The sequence below is a fragment of the Phyllobates terribilis genome, unplaced genomic scaffold, assembly GCF_046119375.1.
Source record: "Phyllobates terribilis strain yellow unplaced genomic scaffold, ASM4611937v1 Scaffold_1__5_contigs__length_1240528914, whole genome shotgun sequence".
NCBI lineage: Eukaryota > Metazoa > Chordata > Amphibia > Anura > Dendrobatidae > Phyllobates > Phyllobates terribilis.
In genome coordinates this window covers 1,114,330,044-1,114,357,861 of record NW_027362761.1, presented here as the reverse complement: position 1 = coordinate 1,114,357,861, position 27,818 = coordinate 1,114,330,044, and the positions used below count along the sequence as shown (strand labels likewise).

Below are 27,818 nucleotides of genomic sequence, written 5' to 3'. Positions count from 1 at the left end.
TGCCCATTATTCTATATGGAGGACTATGCTGGCCCATTATACTGTATGGAGGACTATGTGGGGCCCATTATTCTGTATGGAGGACTATGTGGGGTCCATTATACTGTAAGGAGGACTGTGGGGGGGGGCATTATTCTGTATGAAGGACTATGTGGAGCTATTATTCTGTATGGAGGACTATGTGGGGCCCATTATACTGTATGGAGGACTATATGGGGCCCATTATTCTATATGGAGGACTATGTGGGGTCCATTATACTGTATGGAGGACTGTGGGGGTGGGCCATTATTCTGTATGGAGGACTATGTGGAGCTATTATTCTGTATGGAGGACTATGTGGAGCCCATTATTCTGCGTGGAGGACTATGTGGGGCCCATTATACTGTATGGAGGACTATGTGGGGCCCATTATTCTGCGTGGAGGACTATGTGGGGCCCATTATACTGTATGTAGGACTGTGTGGGGCCCATTATAGTGTATGAAGGACTGTGTGGGGCCCATTATACTATATGGAGGACTGTGTGGGGCCCATTATATTATATGGAGGACTATGTGGGGCCCATTATACTGTACGGAGGACTATGTGGGGCCTATTATTCTGTATGGAGGACTGTGTGGGGCCCATTATTCTGTATGGAGGACTGTGTGGGGCCCATTATTCTGTATGGAGGACTGTGTGGGGCCCATTATACTGTATGGAGAACTATGTGGGCCCATTATACTGTATGGAGGACTATGTGGGGCCATTATTCTGTGTGGAGGACTGTGTTGGGCCTATTATTCTGTATGGAGGACTGTGTGGGGCCCATTATTCTGTATGGAGGAATGTGTGGGGCCCATTATTCTGTATGGAGGTCTGTGTGGGGCCCATTATTCTGTATGGAGGACTGTGTGGGGCCCATTATTCTGTATGGAGGGCTATGTGGGGCCCATTATACTGTATGGAGGAGTATGTGGGGCCATTATACTGTATGGAGGACAATGTGGTGCCCATTATTCTATATGGAGGACTATGTGGTGTCCATTATACTGTATGGAGCACTGTGGGGGGCCCATTATTCTGTATGGAGGACTGTGTGGGACCCATTATTCTGTATGGAGGACTCTGTGGGGCCCATTATTCTGTATGGAGGGCTATGTGGGGCCCATTATACTGTATGGAGGAGTATGTGGGGCCATTATACTGTATGGAGGACAATGTGGGGCCCATTATTCTGTGTGGAGGACTATGTGGGGCCCATTATACTGTATGGAGGACTATGTGGGTCCCATTATTTTGTATGGAGGACTGTGGGGGCCCATTATTCTGTATGGAGGACTATGTGGTGCCCATTATTCTGTATGGAGGACTGTGTGGGGCCCATTATTCTGTATGGAAGACTGTGTGGGGCCCATTATACTGTATGGAGGAGTATGTGGGGCCATTATACTATATGGAGGACAATGTGGTGCCCATTATTCTGTATGGAGGACTATGTGGGCCCATTATACTGTATGGAGGACTATGTGGGGCCATTATTCTATATGGAGGACTATGTGGGCCCATTATTCTATATGGAGGACTATGTGGGCCCATTATACTGTATGGAGGACTGTGGGGGGGCCCATTATTCTGTATGGAGGATTATGTGGAGCTATTATTCTGTATGGAGGACTATGTGGAGCACATTATTCTGCATGGAGGACTATGTGAGGCCATTATTCTGTGTGGAGGACTATGTGGGGCCCATTATACTGTATGGAGGACTGTGGGGGGCCCATTATTCTGTATGGAGGACTAGGTGGAGCTATTATTCTGTATGGAGGACTATGTGGAGCCCATTATTCTGTATGGAGGACTATGTGGGGCCATTATTCTGTATGGAGCACTATGTGGAGCCCATTATACTGTATGGAGGACTGTGTGGGGCCCATTATACTATATGGAAGACTATGTGGGGCCCATTATATTGTACGTGGGACTATGTGATGCCCATTATCCTGTATGGAGGACTGTGTGGGGCCCATTATTCTGTATGGAGGACTGTGTGGGGCCCATTATTCTGTATGGAGGACTGTGTGGGGCCCATTATACTGTATGGAGGATTATGTGGGGCCCATTATACTGTATGGAGGACTATGTGGAGCCATTATTCTGTATGGAGGACTGTGTGGGGCCCATTATTCTGTATGGAGGACTGTGTGGGGCCCATTATTCTGTATGGAGGACTGTGTGGGGCCCATTATTCTGTATAGAGGGCTATGTAGGGCCCATTATACTGTATGGAGGCGTATGGGGGGCCATTATACTGTATGGAGGACAATGTGGTGCCCATTATTCTATATGGAGGACTATGTGGGCCCATTATACTGTATGGAGGACTATGTGGGGCCCATTATTCTGTATGGAGGACTATATGGGGCCATTATTCTATATGGAGGACTATGTGAGGCCTATTATACTATATGGAGGACTATGTGGGGCCATTATTCTGTGTGGAGGACTATGTGGGGCCCATTATTTTGTATGGAGGACTGTGGGGGGCCCATTATTCTGTATGGAGGACTAGGTGGAGCTATTATTCTGTATGGAGGACTATGTGGAGCCCATTATTCTGGATGGAGGACTATGTGGGGCCATTATTCTGTATGGAGGACTATGTGAGGCCTATTATACTATATGGAGGACTATGTGGGGCCCATTATTCTGTATGGAGGACTATGTGGGGCCATTATTCTGTGTGGAGGACTATGTGGGGCCCATTATTTTATATGGAGGACTGTGGGGGGGGGCATTATTCTGTATGGAGGACTGTGTGGGGTCCATTATTCTGTATGGAGGACTGTGTGGGGCCCATTATTCTGTATGTAGGGCTATGTGGGGCCCATTATACTGTATGGAGGAGTATGTGTGGCCATTATACTGTATGGAGGACAATGTGGTGCCCATTATTCTATATGGAGGACTATGTGGGCCCATTATACTGTATGGAGGACTCTGTGGGGCCCATTATTCTGTATGGAGGACTCTGTGGGGCCCATTATTCTGTATGGAGGACTATATGGGGCCCATTATTCTATATGGAGGACTATGTGGGGTCCATTATACTGTATGGAGGACTGTGGGGGGCCCATTATTCTGTATGGAGGACTATGTGGAGCTATTATTCTGTATGGAGGACTATATGGGGCCCATTATTCTGTATGGAGGACTATGTGGGGCCATTATTCTGTATGGAGGACTATGTGAGGCCTATTATACTATATGGAGGACTATGTGGGGCCCATTATTCTGTATGGAGGACTATGTGGGGCCATTATTCTGTGTGGAGGACTATGTGGGGCCCATTATTTTGTATGGAGGACTGTCCGGGGCCCATTATTCTGTATGGAGGACTAGGTGGAGCTATTATTCTGTATGGAGGACTATGTGGAGCCCATTATTCTGTATGGAGGGCTGTGTGGGGCCCATTATTCTGTATGGAGGGCTATGTGGGGCCCATTATACTGTATGGAGGAGTATGTGGGGCCATTATACTGTATGGAGGACAATGTGGTGCCCATTATTCTATATGGAGGACTATGCTGGCCCATTATACTGTATGGAGGACTATGTGGGGCCCATTATTCTGTATGGAGGACTATGTGGGGTCCATTATACTGTAAGGAGGACTGTGGGGGGGGGCATTATTCTGTATGAAGGACTATGTGGAGCTATTATTCTGTATGGAGGACTATGTGGGGCCCATTATACTGTATGGAGGACTATATGGGGCCCATTATTCTATATGGAGGACTATGTGGGGTCCATTATACTGTATGGAGGACTGTGGGGGTGGGCCATTATTCTGTATGGAGGACTATGTGGAGCTATTATTCTGTATGGAGGACTATGTGGAGCCCATTATTCTGCGTGGAGGACTATGTGGGGCCCATTATACTGTATGGAGGACTATGTGGGGCCCATTATTCTGCGTGGAGGACTATGTGGGGCCCATTATACTGTATGTAGGACTGTGTGGGGCCCATTATAGTGTATGAAGGACTGTGTGGGGCCCATTATACTATATGGAGGACTGTGTGGGGCCCATTATATTATATGGAGGACTATGTGGGGCCCATTATACTGTACGGAGGACTATGTGGGGCCTATTATTCTGTATGGAGGACTGTGTGGGGCCCATTATTCTGTATGGAGGACTGTGTGGGGCCCATTATTCTGTATGGAGGACTGTGTGGGGCCCATTATACTGTATGGAGAACTATGTGGGCCCATTATACTGTATGGAGGACTATGTGGGGCCATTATTCTGTGTGGAGGACTGTGTTGGGCCTATTATTCTGTATGGAGGACTGTGTGGGGCCCATTATTCTGTATGGAGGAATGTGTGGGGCCCATTATTCTGTATGGAGGTCTGTGTGGGGCCCATTATTCTGTATGGAGGACTGTGTGGGGCCCATTATTCTGTATGGAGGGCTATGTGGGGCCCATTATACTGTATGGAGGAGTATGTGGGGCCATTATACTGTATGGAGGACAATGTGGTGCCCATTATTCTATATGGAGGACTATGTGGTGTCCATTATACTGTATGGAGCACTGTGGGGGGCCCATTATTCTGTATGGAGGACTATGTGGAGCTATTATTCTGTATGGAGGACTGTGTGGGGCCCATTATTCCGTATGGAGGACTATGTGAGCCCATTATTCTGTATGGAGGACTATGTGAGGCCTATTATACTATATGGAGGACTATGTGGGGCCCATTATTCTGTATGGAGGACTATGTGGGGCCATTATTCTGTGTGGAGGACTATGTGGGGCCCATTATTTTGTATGGAGGACTGTCCGGGGCCCATTATTCTGTATGGAGGACTAGGTGGAGCCCATTATTCTGTATGGAGGACTATGTGGGGCCATTATTCTGTATGGAGCACTATGTGGGGCCCATTATACTGTATGTAGGACTGTGTGGGGCCCATTATAGTGTATGCAGGACTGTGTGGGGCCCATTATACTATATGGAGGACTGTGTGGGGCCCATTATACTATACGGAGGACTATGTGGGGCCCATTATACTATACGGAGGACTATGTGGGGCCCATTATACTGTACGGAGGACTATGTGGGGCCTATTATTCTGTATGGAGGACTGTGTGGGGCCCATTATTCTGTATGGAGGACTGTGTGGGGCCCATTATTCTGTATGGTGGACTGTGTGGGGCCCATTATACTGTATAGAGGACTATGTGGGGCCCATTATACTGTATGGAGGACTATGTGGGCCCATTATACTGTATGGGGGACTATGTGGGGCCATTATTCTGTGTGGAGGACTGTGTGGGGCCTATTATTCTGTATGGAGGACTTTGTGTTTCCCATTATTCTGTATGGAGGTCTGTGTGGGGCCCATTATTCTGTATGGAGGACTGTGTGGGGCCCATTATTCTGTATGGAGGGCTATGTGGGGCCCATTATACTGTATGGAGGAGTATGTGGGGCCATTATACTGTATGGAGGACAATGTGGTGCCCATTATTCTATATGGAGGACTATGTGGTGTCCATTATACTGTATGGAGGACTGTGGGGGCCCATTATTCTGTATGGAGAACTATGTGGAGCTATTATTCTGTATGGAGGACTATGTGGGGCCCATTATTCCGCATGGAGGACTATGTGAGGCCATTATTCTGTATGGAGGACTATGTGAGGCCTATTATACTATATGGAGGACTATGTGAGGCCTATTATACTATATGGAGGACTATGTGGGGCCCATTATTCTGTATGGAGGACTATGTGGGTCCCATTATTCTGTATGGAGTACTGTGTGGGGCCCATTATTCTGTATGGAGGACTGTGTGGGGCCCATTATTCTGTATGGAGGACTGTGTGGGGCCCATTATACTGTATGGAGGACTATGTGGGGCCCATTATACTGTATGGAGGACTATGTGGGCCCATTATACTGTATGGAGGACTATGTGGGGCCATTATTCTGTGTGGAGGACTGTGTGGGGCCTATTATTCTGTATGGAGGACTGTGTGGGTCCCATTATTCTGTATGGAGGTCTGTGTGGGGCCCATTATTCTGTATGGAGGACTGTGTGGGACCCATTATTCTGTATGGAGGACTGTGTGGGGCCCATTATACTGTATGGAGGAGTATGTGGGGCCATTATACTGTATGGAGGACAATGTGGTGCCCATTATTCTATATGGAGGACTATGTGGTGTCCATTATACTGTATGGAGGACTGTGGGGGCCCATTATTCTGTACGGAGGACTATGTGGAGCTATTATTCTGTATGGAGGACTATGTGGGGCCCATTATTCCGCATGGAGGACTATGTGAGGCCATTATTCTGTATGGAGGACTATGTGAGGCCTATTATACTATATGGAGGACTATGTGGGGCCCATTATTCTGTATGGAGGACTATGTGGGGCCATTATTCTGTGTGGAGGACTATGTGGGGCCCATTATTTTGTATGGAGGACTGTCCGGGGCCCATTATTCTGTATGGAGGACTAGGTGGAGCCCATTATTCTGTATGGAGGACTATGTGGGGCCATTATTCTGTATGGAGCACTATGTGGGGCCCATTATACTGTATGTAGGACTGTGTGGGGCCCATTATAGTGTATGCAGGACTGTGTGGGGCCCATTATACTATATGGAGGACTGTGTGGGGCCCATTATACTATACGGAGGACTATGTGGGGCCCATTATACTATACGGAGGACTATGTGGGGCCCATTATACTGTACGGAGGACTATGTGGGGCCTATTATTCTGTATGGAGGACTGTGTGGGGCCCATTATTCTGTATGGAGGACTGTGTGGGGCCCATTATTCTGTATGGTGGACTGTGTGGGGCCCATTATACTGTATGGAGGACTATGTGGGGCCCATTATACTGTATGGAGGACTATGTGGGCCCATTATACTGTATGGGGGACTATGTGGGGCCATTATTCTGTGTGGAGGACTGTGTGGGGCCTATTATTCTGTATGGAGGACTTTGTGGGTCCCATTATTCTGTATGGAGGTCTGTGTGGGGCCCATTTTTCTGTATGGAGGACTGTGTGGGGCCCATTATTCTGTATGGAGGGCTATGTGGGGCCCATTATACTGTATGGAGGAGTATGTGGGGCCATTATACTGTATGGAGGACAATGTGGTGCCCATTATTCTATATGGAGGACTATGTGGTGTCCATTATACTGTATGGAGGACTGTGGGGGCCCATTATTCTGTATGGAGAACTATGTGGAGCTATTATTCTGTATGGAGGACTATGTGGGGCCCATTATTCCGCATGGAGGACTATGTGAGGCCATTATTCTGTATGGAGGACTATGTGAGGCCTATTATACTATATGGAGGACTATGTGGGGCCCATTATTCTGTATGGAGGACTATGTGGGTCCCATTATTCTGTATGGAGTACTGTGTGGGGCCCATTATTCTGTATGGAGGACTGTGTGGGGCCCATTATTCTGTATGGAGGACTGTGTGGGGCCCATTATACTGTATGGAGGACTATGTGGGGCCCATTATACTGTATGGAGGACTATGTGGGCCCATTATACTGTATGGAGGACTATGTGGGGCCATTATTCTGTGTGGAGGACTGTGTGGGGCCTATTATTCTGTATGGAGGACTGTGTGGGTCCCATTATTCTGTATGGAGGTCTGTGTGGGGCCCATTATTCTGTATGGAGGACTGTGTGGGACCCATTATTCTGTATGGAGGACTGTGTGGGGCCCATTATACTGTATGGAGGAGTATGTGGGGCCATTATACTGTATGGAGGACAATGTGGTGCCCATTATTCTATATGGAGGACTATGTGGTGTCCATTATGCTGTATGGAGGACTGTGGGGGCCCATTATTCTGTATGGAGGACTATGTGGAGCTATTATTCTGTATGGAGGACTATGTGGGGCCCATTATTCCGCATGGAGGACTATGTGAGGCCATTATTCTGTATGGAGGACTATGTGAGGCCTATTATACTATATGGAGGACTATGTGGGGCCCATTATTCTGTATGGAGGACTATGTGGGGCCATTATTCTGTGTGGAGGACTATGTGGGGCCCATTATTTTGTATGGAGGACTGTCCGGGGCCCATTATTCTGTATGGAGGACTAGGTGGAGCTATTATTCTGTATGGAGGACTATGTGGAGCCCATTATTCTGTATGGAGGACTATGTGGGGCCATTATTCTGTATGGACCACTATGTGGGGCCCATTATACTGTATGTAGGACTGTGTGGGGCCCATTATAGTGTATGAAGGACTGTGTGGGGCCCATTATACTATATGGAGGACTGTGTGGGGCCCATTATTCTATATGGAGGACTATGTGGGGCCCATTATACTGTACGGAGGACTATGTGGGGCCCATTATTCTGTATGGAGGACTGTGTGGGGCCCATTATTCTGTATGGAGGACTGTGTGGGGCCCATTATTCTGTATAGAGGGCTATGTAGGGCCCATTATTCTGTATGGAGGACTATGTGGGGCCCATTATTTTGTATGGACGACTTTGTGGGGCCCATTATACTGTATACTGGTTTGCCCGCAAATTTGTCCAAGATTTTCATTTTGGCATTCTGTGTGTTTGAGTTTGACATCCCTGAACTAATGTAACCAACCATGTACGTGTTTGGGTGTCCTTACCAACCCCTATTCCTGCCCTAGCTGAACATGTTGTCCGCTGATGAAGTCAGTGGCGGCCCTTGAGACCCCCATCATCTAGCAGGCTGACAACCTAGTTATTTGGGTTATACAGACATTACAGCAGGGGATCACAGCTGCTGCTGTCAGTGAGGTAAAACATTTGACTGCCTGTTTAAAGACATGTTTTACCTCACAGATACAATCAGCTGTGATCCTATGCTGAAATGTCTTTATACTCTCTTTTTCTTCCTCCCCTGCCCAGTAGCTGTGGTATGATCAGACCATGTTCCTGTACGGTCAGACACGGCCATTACACAGTACACAGCAGGGGCACATTTATAAGATTATCTCAGCACAGGAACATTTTCTTTAAAATTGTGGAAATTATTATTCCAAGGTTGATTAAAATGTACTTTTGTTCATGACACAAGCCCTTTAATTAATCATCTCTGCCATGCTGCACACAGACGGGAAGAGGAAGACACAGGACAGGAATTAGTTTACATGAAACGACGTTAAAAAATATCACAAAAAAACAAAACAAAACTGCACATAATAGGCACAGTGCTTGTGATTACGTGAGTAAATGTGTTGATGAAAGTGTCCCTTTAATTCCCTGGCTGACATGACATCCCATCAGTACCCAATGACCACAACGCTTTGTGGGGTGACAGAGGGTCCGCCCTCTCTCTGGGTAACCAAACATGTTGCGGTAACTATTGATTGCGGCATTTAAACTCATTATATGGGAATGTCAGCTGTAAGGTGACCTATAGATCCGGCTTAGATCCTGTACTAACAACATACAGTCCCATCTTCATCTGCCGTAAATATACAGCGGACGCCGTATGCACAGTATTCCTATATATCATTTTCTTGAATATAGGAGACTTTCTTACAAGTGACAAATGCAAAAATGCTGAAAAAAATAAACTACACATTTAGTATTGCGCAGACAATGGAGGAGACTGCACCAAAAGTCACATTTATGTGTTTTTTTGGACACTCTTGCACCTCCCATTTGTATAGTGAAAAGAAAGGTGGATAAGTGGATTTGGAAAATGCTCCAGATTTTTTTTTTTTTAGCATTCATTATCTTTTTTTCTTTCCTTTAAGCCAACCAAGAGGTGGCATAATAATCCTCTAAGTGTCTAATCTCTCGTTGAGAGCCTTGGTTCATCTTCTGCTCCAATTGAAGATGTCTACAAATTACATTCTAATAATAAACGTGCCACAATATTTTTTATCCAAGTCACTAAATAACTAAAAACTAAAATAGAGGCTGAAATCATGAAACGTACAATAAACCCATAGTCATGATGGATTAAAAAAATATGTATCTGGGGAAAAAAAAAACAATGTTCAACCGATCATATGATGTTTTCATGCAGGACTGGTGGGGAATTTTAATTGAGGAGCTTTCCTGTGCCGCCTTGGCACCAGGCCTGTTTGTATAAGAGCGGACACTCTTCCTGTGCCGCTCCTGCATTTGTAGGTGTCAGGACTGCAAACACACTGGAGATTAATGGTTTACAGATTAAACGATTACGTGCAGATCCGTAGACTTTCCGGCATGTGACATGAACTGGGAATTTTTATAAAAATGCAGAAACCGCAAAACAATAGAAAAGCAACGAAAATGTAATATGATAATGAGAATGTGCACACCCAATAAAGCCAAGACATTCAGTCCTCAATAAATATACATTACAGCCTGGAAATACTGCGTGTTGGGAGTACAATAGTTTTGTGAAAAGATTCTAACGAGAATCCTGGAAACGAGACCTGTCAATCCTGTCTGTAATCTCGCAATATTCCACTCGCCTAATAAAGCAAAAAATGAAAAATGCCATATTCTTCCCTAACAAAAAGAGAAAAAACAATTATATGCGCACGTAACGTATGTATGATGGTACTTTCCTGAGATAGGAGAAGGAAACCTCTTTCATACAACAGTATGGAACTGCATTAAACGGTACGAACTGACTCAAATAAAATAACTATAGGAAAAAGGCAAAAAGACTCTCTCTGTACCCCGAAACTGCTGTCAGTAGATGGGTTGGCTAATATCTATGTAGTCATGTTGCAAAGCTCACTTAAAGGGAATCTGTCAGCAGTTTTTTTTTGCTATGTAATCTGACAGCAGCATGATGTGGGGACAGAGACCCTGATTCCAGCGATGTATCACTTACCGTATTTTTCAAATTATAAGACACGCACTCTTTTTCCTCCCAAATTTGGGAGGAAAATGGGGGTGCACCTTGTAATCCAAAGGATCTTACTGGGGGAGGGGGGTCGGCACCGACATCTAATGAGCACCCAGGCACCACAGCATCGCCCCACTCCTGCTGCTGGCCTCCTGGAGCAGTGACACAGCCTCCTGTGAACCTTCTCTGATGTCGACCCCCCACCCAGTAAGCTACCGTTAAAACAGACTATAAGACACACCACCATTTTATTTAAAAAACATTTTTTCCTATTTTCAACCACAAAATTTGGGGTGCGTCCTATAGTCCAGTGCATCTCATAGTCTGCAAAATACTGTAGTTTACTGGGTGCAGCAGTTGTGATGAGATCACAGTTTTCTCTGCTGCAGATCTAGCAGAGCTCTCAATGCTGATCCCTTATGACTCCGCCCACATCACTGATTGGCAGCTTTCTGTGTACAATGTACATTGACAGAAAGCTGCTAATCAGTGGTGGGGGTGTGGTTGAACAAGGAGACAGACACCCATTCCTCTAGTGACAATCTCCTGCTGATAAAACCTGATTTTATCGAAACAGCAAAACACAGCCTAGTAAATGACATATTGCTGGAATCAGTGTCTCTACCCCTACATTATGCTACTCTCAGATTACATAGCTAAAACCTGTTGACAGATTCCCTTTGAAGGTAATCTGCCACCACATTTGACCTATCTAAACTATTAATATGTGCATACAGCTTATAGACTGCTGAGGAGAGTGATCCCTGTATGTCTCATATCAGATGCCTTGTTGATGAATCATCTTTTATCACTTTATATATATATATATGACCTCTTCTAGACTCTGGGGAGGACGCTGCCTGGAAGAAAACTCTGACTCCAGATCTTATTTTACCAGTGTGATGTGTGATGGCCGCTCTCTGCTCTCCTGATCTCACTGCAGAGCTGTGTGTGATTATACCTGACACATCTGCAGGTTTCTCTCAGCTTCAGCTTCCATCTCACAGGCAGAGAGTACAATACAGCAGAGCTCAGAGAGCTGCAAAAATGTGTTTACAGGGAGACAAAGTTAATTTCTCCTCTTCTGTGTTAGTTCCTTGTCTCACACTGGTAACTCTTCCTTCATGTAAAATAATCTCTGGAGGGAGAGTTATCTTCCACACAGCGTCCTCCCCATAGCCTGGAATAGCTCATTTACATAGAAGAAAAATGTGGATTTCTCTGGAGTAAAACTTCAGATCGCAGATATCAAAGTATCATTTTATTCAGCTTCCTATGACATACATGTCCATATAGACGACTTAGGAGGGTTGATCCTGCCGGCAGATTCCCTGTAAGGGGTCATATGTTGGCTTATGGGGAAGGTACCTCTATTAGATGGTACTATGAGATGGCTTTTTTTTTCTCAGATAGCTAATTGGCATATTTTTTCCCATGGAGCAATGCCAGTATGATTCCATATGCATTATGTTCTCCAGAATTAGCCAGTCCCCTCCCACACCCCAAAGCTGCCTCGAGAGCATCTTATTGTTCCCTCCAAAGCTGTTTTCAAGTATTTTTTTCCCTCGCCTTTGTGACTTTTCTTTATTTTGCATGCGCCACCGTGTAAAGTAGTAGTCCTTTACTTTGATATTGATAACTTATCTTTATAATAGATCATGAATTTGAGATCTGTAGGGGTCAGACTCCCGTGACCCCCATTAGTTGGCTGTTACCAGCTCCAGCATGGGCTGGACTTAAACCGTGTCCTGAGTGGAATCCCACAGCTCTGTCCGGTCATGTAGTGGCCTCCACCACATGCTGCAGGTCAGCTCCTATTGAAATAGAAGAAGCTGATCTCCAGTAACCCAGAGCAGCCACTACACAGTATACAGTGTTGTCGTGCCGTACGTCTTCCTCTATCTGTATATTTCCAACTTGTTCTCCCACTGGGCTCTGCTTGATGATTAATGACACTTCAGAGGCTTGTTCTTGTTCCTTCACACAATCATTATATGTATTTTTTTACGAAATGTTTTTTGTTGTTTTTTTTTTTCAGTTGCTCCCTTGTGCTTTTTGTATCATGAGCCAGCCAAATTGTATCAAGTATTCCGTGAGATGTACATGCGCTACTTCTTCAGGCTCCACTCAATCTCCTCTCACATATCCGTAAGTCGCCGACATTAATCTTTGGTATTGGTGTCATTTTATAAAAATACCAGGGGATCACGGTGGCTCAGTGGTTAGCACTATAGTCTTGCCGATCTGGGGTCCTGGGTTCAAATCCTACCAAGCACAACATCTGGAGGGAGTTTGTCTGTTCTCCCCGTGTTTGTGTGGGTTTCCTCCGGGTTCTCCGGTTTCCTCCCACACTCCAAACACATACTGATAGGGAATATAGATTGTGAGCCCCAATGGGGACAGCGATGATGAGGCATGTAAAGCGCTGTGGAATTAATGGTGATATATAAGTGAGTAAAATAAATAACTACTTAAGGGGGGTGTCCAGTATAATTAAAAATTTAAAAAAGAGTGCTTATATTTTAAAATCTATATATATATTTCCTGCCTTCTGCTGCTCTACTCCAAGATTTGTTTACCAGTATACAGCAGTGATGTCACGTCTACAATATATGACCACTGCAGCCAATCACTGGTCTTGTGCCATCTATCTTGGCATCACAGAGGCCGCATTCTTCACGTGGTGAAGATGTAACGTCTCTGCTGCAACCCTGCTAACATAGACCAATGATCCGTAAACTCTCTGCAGAACAGCACAATAGGCTTGAGTAATTGAGGATCAGTATAGTAGTTTCATTAGGACCTTGTTATAGTTGTAGCACCTTTTATGACCTATAGACCTTCATCACACTTACATTGGGGAAAAATGAGTATTTGATACACTGCTGATTTTGCAAGTTTTCCCACCTACAAAGAATGGAGAGGTCTGCCATTTTTATTGTAGATACACGTCTACTGTGAGAGACAGAATCTAAAAAAATCCAGAAAATCACACTGTATGATTTTTAAATAATTAAATTGCTTTTTATTGCATGTAATAAGTATTTGATGCAGTAGAAAAGCAGAACTTAATATTTGGATATTTGGTACAGAAACCTTTGTTCGCAATTACAGAGGTCAGACATTTCCTGTAGTTCTTGACCAGGTTTCCACACACTGCAGCAGGGACTTTGGTCCACTCCTCCATACAGATCGTCTCCAGATCTTTCAGGTTTCGGGGCTGTCACTGGTCAAAATTGAGTTTCAGCTCCCTCCAAAGATTTTCTATTGGGTTTAGGTCTGGAGACTGGCTAGGGCCCCTCCAGGACCTTGAAATGCTTCTTACAGAGCCACTCCTTAGTTGCCCTGGCTGTGTGTTTCGGGTCATTGTCATACTGGAAGACCCAGCCACGACCCATCTTCAATGCTATTACTGAGGGAAGGAAGTTGTTGGCCAAAATCTTACAATGCATGACCCCATCCATCCTCCCTTGGTTGCAGGATTTGGGAATGTTTAGCTTGCAAAAAAGAAGACTGAGAGGAGACTTAATAGCTGTCTACAAATATGTCAAGGGCTGTCACATTGTAGAAGGATCATCTTTATTCTCATTTGCACAAGGAAAGACTAGAAGCAATGGGATGAAACTAAATGGGAGGAGACACAGATTAGATATTAGAAAAAACTTTTTGACAGTTAGGGTGATTAATGAGTGGAACAGGCTGCCACGAGAGGTGGTGAGTTCCCCTTCAATGGAGTCTTCAAACAGAGGCTGGACAGACATCTGTCTGAGATGATTTAGTGAATCTTGCTTTGAGCAGGGGGTTGGACCAGATGACCCAGGAGGTCCCTTCCAACTCTACCATTCTATGATTCTATGGTGCAGTCATCCTGCCCCCTTTGCAGAAAAGCACCCCCAAAGTATGATGTTTCCCCCACCATGGTTCACAGTTTGGACGGTGTTCTTGGGGTTGTACTCATCTTTCTTCTTCCTCATCATAACATGGCGAGTGTGAAGTTGATACCAATAAGTTCTATTTTAGTCTCATCTGACCACATGACCTTCTCCCATGCTTCCTCTGGATCATCCAGATGGTCATTGGCGAACATCAAACAGGCCTGACATGTGCTGGCGTGAGCAAGGGGACCTTGCGTGCCCTGCAGAATTATAATCCGTGATGGCGTAATGTGTTACTAACGGTAATGTTTGAGACTGTGGTCCCAGCTCTCTTCAGGTCATTGACCAGGTCCTCCCATGTAATTCTGGGCTGATTCCTGACCTTTCTCAGAATCATCGTTACCCCAAGAGGGGAGATCCTGTATGGAGCCCCAGACCGAGGAAGATTGACAGTCATCTTGTGTTTCTTCCATTTTCTAATAATTATGCCAACAGTTGCCTTCTCACCAAGCTGCTTGCCTATTGTCCTGTAGCTCATCCCAACCTTGTGCAGGTCTACAATTTTGTCACTGGTGTGCTTTAACAGCTCTTTGGTCTTGGCCATGGTGGAGAGGTTGGAGTGTGATTGATTGAGTGTATTGACAGGTGTCTTTTATACAGGTAACGAGTTCAAACAGGTGCAATTAATATAGGTAGTGAGTGCAGAGTAGGAGGGCTTCTTAAAGAAAAACTAACAGGTCTGTGAGAGACAAAATTCTTGCTGGTTTGTAGGTGATCAAATACTTATTTCATGCAATAAAATGTAATTTCATTATTTAAAAATCATACAATGTGATTTTCTGGATTTTTTTTCAGATTCTGTCTCTCACAGGTGAAGTGTATATTCGATAAAAATTACAGACCTCTCCATTCTTTGTAGGTGGGAAAACTTGCAAAATCGGCAGTGTATGAAATACTTATTTTCCCCACTGTATATATTATATATTCCCCATTGTATATATTAATGATATCTCATATGAGTTAGGTGCTCAAAGAACCATATTCACGATAGTACATAAAATAGGTGATCTTCTGCATGAACCAATAGCACCTCTGCAGATGTTGCGATGTCCGTGCCTCCTCTGAGACCTGCAGTTATCTCCAGAATGGAGATCCCAGACTCCCTGCCTGCGTCCGACCCCCAGGGACTGGAGAGGTGGGTGGCGCATGTGCCGACTTTCTTCAGTCATTGCTATGGAGGTTCTGCATACTGTAGAGAGTATTTTCTCAGCTGTATTAGGAACTCCTATAGCAATGAATAGGGAGAGTCGATACAACACTTCTCCCTCCACTAGTGGTCGGACACCAGCTGGAACAGGGGAGCAGGGACCCTCCATTCTGGAAATAACTGTGGATCTCAGAGGTGGACCCTACATCTATCCGGCATTTATGGCATATGCAATTGATGTGCCATTAATGTTCCTCGTGACTCAACCCCTGTAAGCATTGCCATACACATCATATAGAAGCAGGTTTATACCTTTCATGGATAATTGTGTTATCAATGATGGCTTCGCTGTAAGTTTTAGTCAATATTCGCTATTACAATGTTTCAAACTGGCCATACATATATAATGACACTGGACGCAGCATAAACTATCTTTCCACGAGCTTTCTGAACTTTCATTTTTGACAGATCTTGTGTGATCATTATCCAGATATTTCAAAGATAGACGACTGGTCTGATAATTTTTATTTATTTTACTCACTTATACAGCGCCATTAATTCCGCAGACATTATCATCACTGTCCCCATTGGGGCTCACAATCTAAATTCCCTATCAGTATGTCTTTACATTGTGGGAGGAAACCGGAGAACCCGGAGGAAACCCACGCAAACTCGGGGAGAACATACAAACTCCTTGCAGATGTTGTCCTTGGTGGGATTTGAACCCAGGACCACAGCGCTGCATGGCTGCGCTGCTAACCATGATTAAAACTATCGTTCTTTCAAGTTTAGCGCTCGTTATAATTTTTTTGTTAAAAATAATAAAATTTGTAATATTTTGTATTGGTGAAATCTGCTTCTTTCTCCTCTTAGACTGATCTTTCATTCTCAAAATTCTCAAATCATGAGTAACGTCTTCTGTGAATACAGATTTTTCCATTACGGAAATAGGAGATGACAGTTGGTGCTCGTGAAGTTCTACGGAGAAATGCAACTTGTTTCAGGAGAACTTACAGCAGAATGTCTGTTCAAGGAAAAGGAATGTCTGTGTCTTCCTCTAGCTCCTCCCCTTCTCCAAAGAATTTAATAAGCACCAACTGTCATCTCCTATCTCAGTAATGGGAAAGTCTGTCTTCACTGAAGATAGATTTTACCTATAATTTGAGAAAGAAAGATCAGTCCAGGAGAAGAAAGAAGCAGATCTCTCTGATAAGGTATATTACAAAGGTGTATATTTTCATGTGCACTATTGATTTATTAAATAAAAAATTACATTTCAGTTACCCTTTTAGTAAGAAGGTTTGTTATTCAGATCGTCCTTTTTTATTATCAGTCTATTCTTTTTAGCGGTATTAACTAATATATTTTGTTAAAGTATCAGACTTTCCATGGTGACCCGCGAGTATAATCTTACGATTTCTCACATAGGGAATAATGTCGCTGTGTCTGCTGTTTGAGACTCTTCTACAGACTCATCTTCCACAACTCTTTTACCACCTGCGGGAGATTGGTGCACAACCGTACGTTGCTTTTGTGTCATTCTGTTTTTGTTTCGGTGGGAAGGGGGGGGTGCTATTTTACGTTTATTATCAACTATTTATGGAAATTGTTATGTCCTAAACACTATAGAAAAGTAGATTTAATTTGACAACACTTTGCCTATGGAATCTATTGTTTTCAAGGTGTGTTCACGGAGAAAGAAAACCCTTTACGTGGTCCTATTTAAAATGGTTTGTCACCCTAAAAACACATAGTAGCTGGGGTTACTGCCAAAAGCAATGTTTTTGGTTGTTTTCTTGGGTTTTCTAGAACATGTGACATTGGTGGACAGATGCTGAGCAGTGCTAATGGTTTGTATTTATAGGGTTTGTACAACCCATGTAGCACCACTGAAAATAATTTCATGCAAATTTGTTGAATTTTATATACAGTACAGACCAAAAGTTTGGACACACCTTCTCATTTAAAGATTTTTCTGTATTTTCGTGACTATGAAAATTGTACATTCACACTGAAGGCATCAAAACTATGAATTAACACATGTGGAATTATATACTTAACAAAAAAGTGTGAAACAACTGAAAATATGTCTTATATGTGTTGCGCAGAAGTCTGGTGGATACACAGCTGATAGTCCTACTGAATAGACTGTTATAATTTGTATTATGGCAAGAAAAAAGCAGGTAAGCAAAGAAAAACGAGTGGCCATCATTACTTTAAGAAATGAAGGTCAGTCAGTGCGAAAAATTGGGAAAACTTTGAAAGTGTTCCCAAGTGCAGTTTCAAAAACCATCAAGCGCTACAAAGAAACTGGCTCACATGAGGACTGCCCCAGGAAAGGAAGGCCAAGAGTCACCTCTGCTTCTGAGGATAAGTTTATCTGAGTCACCAGCCTCAGAAATCGCAGGTTAACAGTAGCTCAGATTAGAGACCAGGTCAATGCCACACAGAGTTCTAGCAGCAGACACATCTCTACAACAACTGTTAAGAGGAGACTTTGTGCAGCAGGCCTTCATGGTAAAATAGCTGCTAGGAAAGCACTGCTAAGGACAGGCAACAAGCAGAAGAGACTTGTTTTGGCTAAAGAACACAAGGAATGGACATTAGACCAGTGGAAATCTGTGCTTTGGTCTGATGAGTCCAAATTTGAGATCTTTGGTTCCAACCACCGTGTCTTTGTGTGACGCAGAAAAGGTGAACGGATGGACTCTACATACCGGGTTCCCACCGTGAAGCATGGAGGAGGAGGTGTGATGGTGGGGGGGGGTGCTTTGCTGGTGACACTGTTGGGGATTTATTCAAAATTGAAGGCATACTGAACCAACATGGCTACCACAGCATCTTGCAGCGGCATGCTATTCCATCCGGTTTGCTTTTAGTTGGACCATCATTTCTTTTTCAACAGTACAATGACCCCAAACACACCTCCAGACTGTGTTAGGGCTATTTGATCAAGAAGGAGAGTGATGGGGTGCTACACCAGATGACCTGGCCTCCACAGTCACCAGACCTGAACCCAATCGAGATGGTTTGGGGTGGACCGCAGAGTGAAGGCAAAAGGGCCAACAAGTGCTAAGCATCTGTGGGAACTCCTTCAAGATTGTTGGAAGACCATTTGCGGTGACTACCTCTTGAAGCTCATCAAGAGAATGCCAAGAGTGTGCAAAGCCGTCATCAAAGCAAAAGGTGGCTACTTTGAAGAACCTAGAATATAAGACATATTTTCAGCTGTTTCACACTTTTTTGTTAAATATATAATTCCACATGTGTTAATTCATAGTTTTGATGCCTTCAGTGTGAATGTACAATTTTCATAGTCATGAAAATACAGAAAAATCTTTAAATGAGAAGGTGTGTCCAAACTTTTGGTCTGTACTGTACGTTACAGTGTCCATAAACATAAAGGTAATAAATAATATGGTGATAAAACTTGGCAAAACTGCATGCCATTTTACTCCATACTCCCTTGTTTTGTTTTGTTTTTTTGCTTTTTTGTAGATGTTTTAATGTTTAGCACCTGTAAACGCCACAAGACCAAACAAAAGACTTTATATATTACACATAGCACATATTTGCTGATTGGTGAGGGTCTAGGTGCTGAGGCTTTCTTGAGCCCGTGTACGGCTATGTGCGCACACTACATAAAAGAGCACTTTAAGAGAAGTGTTTTGAGCAATCGGTGGGGGGTCTCAAGACCAGGACCCCCACCAAATGGTAAATGAGTGCCGTGTCTATTATATATATAAACATTATAATATCAAAGTTATACTTTAATGTAAGTCCCCTAAACAGTAGACATAAAAAGGCCACACACTCCTGTTAAAATGCCAGGTTTTTGTCCTGTAAGAAAACCATACCAAGAGGAATAATTGTAGAACTTTTCCCACTTTTAATCTCACTCATAATCTGTACAAATCATTTTGAGGGGAAAAATAAAATTAAATAATGTGGTTGCATAAATATGAACACCCACTTATAATTGGGCATGCGATCATGTTCAGAGTTGTCCAGTCACATGTAATCTCATGTTATATAGTAGTCAGTACACAGCTGTCATCATTTACAGTGATTCCGATTAATGGGGTTGTCGAGACTTGGACAACCCCTTCTCATCCCTTATGTTTGGCTCCTTTAAAATAAAACACGTATACTCCGGTGCCTGTGCTGTTCCAGCAGTGTCGGCACTCGCTTTCCCGGGGCTCACATGAGGTTGTTATGTCACCTGAGCCCTGCACCCAAACAGCGCCGGCTGCACTTATACCTGCCTTCGGACGTATTCCATAGGAAGTCAGGGCTGCGGCTGCTCTCTGACTTCCTCTTGATGTTCCATTTGTCCGAAGGCGGGGACAGTGACACTGGCGCTGATTGGGTACACATAACAACCTCACGTAAGCCCCGCGAATGCGAGTGCCAACACCGCTGGACCGGGTGTGAGGTTTTTTATTTTACATGTTTTTATTTTAACTGGGCCAAACATGAGGAATGAGAAGAGGTTTTCCAGTTAGTGGATAACCCCTTTAACACCATATAAAGTTTAGCTGTTCTATTAGGATTTTCCTAACGTTTTCTTAGTTGTATTTTACAGCAAAAGCCATGGTCCTTAGACAGCTTACAACAAAGCAAAGGGATCTCAATGTTGAAAGTTATCAGTCGGGAGAAGGGAACAAACAAATTTCCAAGGCATTAGATATACCATGGAACAGTGTGAAGACGGTCATCAAGAAGTGGCTTAAATTTTGCATAAGGATTACATTACCTAGAACCGGACATCCCTCAAATTGATGAACAGACAACAAGAAAATTGGTCCAGGAGGCTTTCAAGTGGTCTACAGCGATATTAACCCCCTTACTGCCGAAGCCTTCTCTGACCAGGCCAATTTTTGTTATTCTGACACGTGTCTTTTTTGTGGTAATAACTCTAAAATGCTTAGACATATCCCAGTGATTTTGAGATTGTTTTATTTTTTTCGTGACACATTGAACCTCATGTTAGTGGTAAATTTAGGTTGATTATAATTTGCATTTATTTGTTTAAAAAAATTTAAAATTTGATGAAAATGTAGAAAAATTTGCAATTTTTGAACCTTGAATTTCTATATATTAAAACAGATAGTCATACCACTAAAAATAATAAATGAGTAACACTTTCTATGTGTCTACTTTACATGAGCATCATTTTTTAAACAATTTGGTTTTGTTTGAAATACATACAGAAGGGCTAAATATTTTAGCAGCAATTTTTCATTTTTACCACAAAATTTACAAAACCTATTTTATTAGGGACCACTTCACATTTGAAGTGACTGTTGGGGGCCTATATGTCAAAAAAACGACCAAAAGTGACCCCATTTTAAAAAATGCACCTTTCAAGGTCTTCAAAATTACATTAACAAAGTTTTTAACTCTTCAAGTGCTTCACAGGAATTAAAACAAAGTGGAAACAAAAAATGAAAAATTTGTTTTTTTTTCACAAAAATGTTGCTTTTAGCCTCAAGTTTTTCATTTTCACAATGTTAACTGGAGAAAATGGACCATACAATTTGCTGTGCAATTTCTCCTGAGCATAACTTAACCCTCATATGTGGTTGGAAACTACTGTTGGGGCACATGGCCTGGCTCGGAAGGGAAGGCGCACTATTTGAATTTTGGAGCGCAGTTTCGGCTGGTATAGATTGTGGACACCATGTCGTATTTGCTGAGCCCCAGAGGTACCAGAACAGTAGAAGCCCCACAAATGACCCCATTTTGGAAACTTCACCCCTCAATTAATGTATGGGTGTTGTGAACATCTATAACCCACAGGTGCTTCACAGAACTATATAACATTACAACTTAATAATTAAATATTTCCACAAAAATGTTGCTTTTGCCAAGAGTAGAAAGAGAAAATGGATGTCACAATTTTCAATCACACACTAAAAAACTTTTTTCACTGGATACACAATACTGCCTTTTTCCCATGTGGAACTGGTTAGCTTAGCACTTGCGTATACTTTGGGCTTTGGATGTCACACCAAGTTCACACAGGAGTTTACACTGGAGTTTCCCATTTTAATTACATGATCGTGCAGAGTCAGTTCCTCTCTTTGTGTCACATTTATTAGCCTGATCACTGTTGTAATGCATTAGACCTGTCAGTGTGACACTGACAAAACGCCTTTTAGACCAAGCTCTTGGCATCATCTAACAGGCCACCGTAACTGGCAGATCAGGGGGTCATTATTTTACCTCTTACTGTCATTGCAACTATCGGGCCCCCATGATTGCGTCGTGGTGCTACCAATTGGGTGAGAGAGTAAGCCCTCTCCTAACTATCTAAATGCTGCAGTCGCTATTGATCACGGCATTTAGAGGGTTAAACAGCCAGAGCGGTGTGGGCACCAGCCCTGGCTGTGACCGTAAATAGCTCGTCGATTACTTAAGCCAATCTCATGGCGATGATCGTGTGTGCACAGCTCATGTGCCCGCATAATCGCCATGACGTCCATTTGTGGGAACACACCTTAAAAAAGGACTTTCTGGTATGTCCAATGTCTGGAAGGGGTTAAAGGGGCTGCAGGAATTTCTGGCAAGTACTTGTTATGTACTGCATGTGACAACAATCTGCCATATTCTTTATATGTCTAGCCTGTGGTGTAGGGTGGCAAGATGGAAGCCTCTTCATACAAAGAGAAACATACAAACCTTGCTATGTTTTAGCAAAACTTACATCAAGCCTAGCAGAAGCATGTGGGAAACCAGTGTTATGATCTGATGAGATCAAAGTTGAAATTTTTGGCTATAATACCGAAAAGTATGTTTGGTGCAAAGCTAACACTGCGCTTCTCCAAAAGAAAACACTATACCCACAGTAAAGCATGGTGGAGGTAGTCTTATGCTTTGGGGCTGTTTTTAGCAGGTGGATCTTCGGTGGAGAGAATTATGAACCGTTCCAAATATCAGTCAGTTTTGCAGCAAAACCTTCAGGCCACTGCTAAAAAAACCCCCTGAAGATAAAGAGGAAGTCATCTTTCACCTTCACAGCGACCCTAAGTATATCTCCAAATCAACAAAAAGATGGCTTCAGCAAAAAAAGATCAGAGTTTTCGAATGTCCCAATCAGAGCCCTTCTGAATCCAACTGAAAATTTTTGGGGGCCCTGAAGAGGGCGCTGTGCACAGGAGTTGCCCTCACAATCTGACAGATATGGAGCTACTGCAAGGAAGAGTGGGCAAAGATTGCTATTTTCAGATGTGCCTTGCTGATAGACTCTTACAACAAAGCATTTTTTACTAGTGTGCATATTTATGCAACCACCTCATTTTAGTTTTTTTAAATCTTTTTTGGGGTGGGAAAATATATATATAATTTTCAATTGAATTTTACAGATTAGGAGTGACATTAAAAGTTATGAAATTATTCTTTTACATGTCAAAAACCTGGTGTCAGGAGGTTGTGAAGACTTTTTAAATCCACTGTGTTTAAAAACCTGGTTAAAATGTTTGGAAAATGTAGATAATATTTGATGTACTGTAGGTATTAATAATTCGACACAAGTTCTAGAAGAAGTATATTTATATGTAGTAATAATAATATTTTGTCATTTAGGCTGCGGATATCATTTAAATGGATGGTTCGAGGCTTTTCTGGCTATTTGGCCACAGACCAGCTGCTCCTTTTGTGGGATAGGATCCTTGGCTACAACTCTTTGGAGATACTTGCGGGTAAGGCTAATTGATTTAAGGAATGACTCCGCTAACCTTCAAAAACAAAGTACCAGTGTTTAAACTAGTTAAAGCAATTAGTATTTCTAGCATGTCCTCCTCTGTGCTCCAGTCCAGATAGTTCCCTTTCTTTAACAGTACTATGTTCCTCTCTTGCCAATTCTGCAACCTTCCCTCCCATTTTGTGCAGATTTATTCAAACGACCGGATGTACCACTTTTACATCATTTTGTACCAGTTAAGTGTTCCCAGGACCATATTTTCCATAATGTACAGGAGGCATATGTGTGTGGGGAGAGCGCCTTCTGTCCAGGGTCAGGCGTGCCCTGGAGCCGATACATTGGAAGGTGGCTCTGTTCTATATTCTCACTGTCATGTAGCTTTACTTGCAGATGGTTGCTCCGCAGGTTGAGGTAGGAGTTTTGTAATATTAATCCTGTGTATGCCTATTAATCAAAGGGGGTTAACCCCTTCCCGCCATAGCCAATTTTCACTTTTGCACATTTTTTCTTTCTTGTCTTGTAAGAGTTATTACCTTTTTTTATTCTTCTCTACATATCCTGTGAAATACAAGCCTTCAGACATCTGCGTTTTAGTTTTGAATGACTCCACCCATAAAAGTTTGGTCTATTAAAATATAAAATTGCTTAACCCATATGGTAAACTCTACAAAGGGGAAAAAAAAATAGAAACACTCAAAATACCATTTTCAGTTACTTCTCCTGCCCCCAAGAAATGCAACAAACAGCGACCAAAACATTATAGATAGCCCAAAATGGTAACAATAAAAATGTCAAGTCGTAACATATAAAAAAAACAATCTCTCACACAGCTCCATCATCTGAAAAATAAAGTTATGGGTGTCAGAAAGCGCTTTAGCAAAGAGCGGATGGGCCTGTGCCATTACTGTATGGAAGTGATTCAGGAGCTGAGTCCGCTCCATACTGTTGGGCGCTGACGATGTATCAAAACTGGTATCTGCACAGCATCCGATACAATCGGAGCTCGTTCCAAGGACATTGTTTTAACCTCCTAAATGTCGTGATCAGCTTTAACTTCTGAGGGCTCCATGTCTGCCATGTGAGATCTCGTATGAAGACCAGTATGTGGCTGAGCTTCATAGAAGATTGTCTATATTACAATACACTGCAATACTAAAGTATTGAGTGTTCTGTTCATGTGATCAAGAAAGGGGAGAAATACTTATTTGCATCTAGTCGGAAGCCACTTTCGGACCTAATGTATCTCACATGTGAGAGTTTGCTACATTGCGTCCAATGTAGCGATTTCTCTGTGAGTACAGTAATCTGGACAATTTTCAGCAGCGTTCAGCTCTCCTGTTCTGACAGCTTCTCTGTATAGAGGCAACAAAAAAACTCAAAAGATATTACTGTTATTGGAGTCACCATCTATCGAGTAGTCAGCCTGCTATGCTTATAGTAAACTTACAGTTGGACATTTCAAATATAACTTTTCCTTAAAGGGGAACAGAAAATCTTTATCCATGCCTGTAGTGTGTTAGAAAAAAAACTGCTTTTTATTCACACTCCCAGGATCCAGCACTGAGTGTCTAGCGCTGTTCCCGGAGTCCGACATTGCCTGCGGTGCAGACGTCATGTAGACGGCGCAGGAGCCAATCAGTGAGCTCAGCGGCTCAACCTGTGTAGACAGAGCGCCTCCCTCAGCCACTGATGTTAACACCACGGCCTCTATACAAATCATACTAACTCTTTACCTGTTAGTGGATCAGGATCTGAGAATTTTTTTTTTAATTTGCATGTAAATGACGGAGCTTGGTGCACTCTTGGTGTGGCCAAGACCTTTGTGCACCTTTCGGACTCCTCATTTTGCATATTGGGGACATCCCCTGCTTCTGATCAACAGTTCTCACTTCTTTATTTTTTTTAATCAGATCATTTTTACATCTTGTTTGAAAAAAAAAATTGGAAAACTGTAAGAGGAAACAACATAATATATAGACATAGTTACAGATTAGTTCAAGGCAATCATGATACAGGTGCATCTCACTAAATTAGAATGTCATCAAAAAGTTAATTTATTTCAGTTCTTCAATACAAAAAGTGAAACTCATATATTATATAGAGTCATTACAAACAGAGTGATCTATTTCAAGTGTTCATTTCTGTTAATGTTGATGATTATGGCTTACAGCCAATTAAAACACAAAAGTCATTATCTCAGTAAATTAAAATAATGAGCAAAAAACACCTGCAAAGGTTTCCTAAGCATTTAAAAAGGTCCCTTAGTCTGTTTCAGTAGGCTCCGCAATCATGGGGAAGACTGCTGACTTGACAGATGTCCAGAAGGCAGTCATTGAAACACTCCACAAGGTCCCAGAGCTCCAATTTTCATTTGGAAATCAAGGTCCCAGAGTCCAGAGGAAGAGTGGAGAGGTCACAATCCAAGCTGCTTGAGGTCTAGTGTGAAGTTTCCACAATCAGTGATGGTTTGGGGAGCCATGTCATCTGCTGGTGTAGGTCCACTGTGTTTTATCAAGACCAAAGTCAGCGCAGCCGTCTACCAGGAAATTTTAGAGCACTTCATGCTTCCCTCTGCCGACAAGCTTTTTCGAGATGGAAATTTCATTCTTCAGCAGGAGTTGGCACCTGTCCACACTGCCAAAAGTACCAATACCTGGTTTAAGAACAACAGTATCACTGTGCTTGATTGGCCAGCAAACTCGCCTGACCTTAACCCCATAGAGAATCTATTATAGAGAATCTATGGGGTATTGTCAAGAGGACGAGGAGACACCAGACCCAACAATGCAGATGAGCTGAAGGCTGCTATCAAAGCAACCTGGGCTTCCATAACACCACAGCAGTGCCACAGGCTGATCACCTCCATGACACGCCGTATTGATGCAGTAATTGATGCAAAAGGAGCCCCGACCAAGTATTGTGGGCATTTACTGAACATACATTTCAGTAGGTCAACATTTCGGATTTTAAAAACATTTTTCAAGGTGTTGTTATAAAGTATTCTAATTTACTGAGATAATGACTTTTGTATTTTCAGTGGCTGTAAGCCATAATCATCAACATTAACCCCTTTACAGCCTGGGGCGTAATAGTACGCACCAGGCTGTCACCCCCTGTTCATCGCGGGCTCCGGTGCTGAGCCCACACTGAACCGGGCACATGTCAGCTGATTATTACAGCTGACATGTGCCTGCAAAAGCCGCGGGTGGAATCGCGATCCACCCACGGCTGTTAACATGTTAAATGCCGCTGTCAATCTCTGACAGCGGCATTTAACAGCCCTGCGCCAGAAGCGCGTCACTTACCCCGCCCATCAGTGATCCCGTCACGTGATCGCGAGTCACTGATGGGTGGGCATGACAACCCAGGGTCTGCAGCAGACTCCAGTGGTTGTCATGTGCTGATCGCTATGAGTGCCACCTAGTGGTCGGGAGTCATAGCACAGGAGCATTTCTGCTACATAGAGGTGATCTGCTCATCACCTCTATATAGCAGAGGCGCTCGGACAGTTGCTGCTTCTAGTCTCCTATAGAAGCAAGCAAAAAGTGTAAGAAAAAAAATGTTTTTAAAAATATTAAAAAATATAACATTTAAATCACCCCCCTTTCGCCCCATTCAAAATGAAATAATAAAAAAAAAAACACATATACATATTTGGTATCGCCGCGTTCAGAATCGCCCGATCTTTTCCAGCGTCCATCTGTTTAGCAAGCTGTGGGACTTTGCAAATGCCACACAGTTTTTTTATTTGCCTTTTGTTTAGTGCTGGCTTCTGGGCACTGATTCGACCATGGAGGCCATTTCGAGACAGAATCCTACAAACTGTTCTAGTTGACACAGGGACTTGAGGTGACCAGGCCTGTTGGAGCTCTGATGCAGTGGAAGAGGGGCTTGCTTTGGATTTTCTAACCAACAAACGTTCCTCCTGAGCAGTTGTCTTGCACGGTCTCCCGGACCTGGGATTGTCAAACACATCTCCAGTCTCTTCAAATCTTTTTTTAATTCTTTGTACTTGACGCTGAGACACATTAAAGGTGCCAGCCACCTCTGCAGTGGATCTGGTTGATCTCTTGATAATCAACGCTTTGGTCACAGGGTGGATGTTTGGCATGTTGTCAGAGCTCAAGTTGCAGTTCAAGTG

At 43.2% G+C, this 27,818-nt stretch overlaps 1 protein-coding gene across 4 annotated transcripts in view; it reads left to right on the top strand.

Annotated features, from left to right (window-relative positions):
- TBC1D19 (TBC1 domain family member 19) overlaps positions 1–27,818 on the top strand; it is a 316,278-nt gene that overhangs the window by 247,188 nt on the left and 41,272 nt on the right. For 3 of the 4 annotated variants that reach the window (XM_073646430.1, XM_073646409.1, XM_073646399.1), the window contains 3 exons: positions 12,929–13,038; positions 17,401–17,492; positions 23,560–23,675. In XM_073646430.1, coding sequence (XP_073502531.1) covers positions 12,929–13,038; positions 17,401–17,492; positions 23,560–23,675 — 318 coding nt within the window. Of the gene's footprint in view, positions 1–12,928; positions 13,039–17,400; positions 17,493–20,544; positions 20,675–23,559; positions 23,676–27,818 lie in introns of those variants that run through there. The other variant, XM_073646420.1, reaches the window with a different exon arrangement.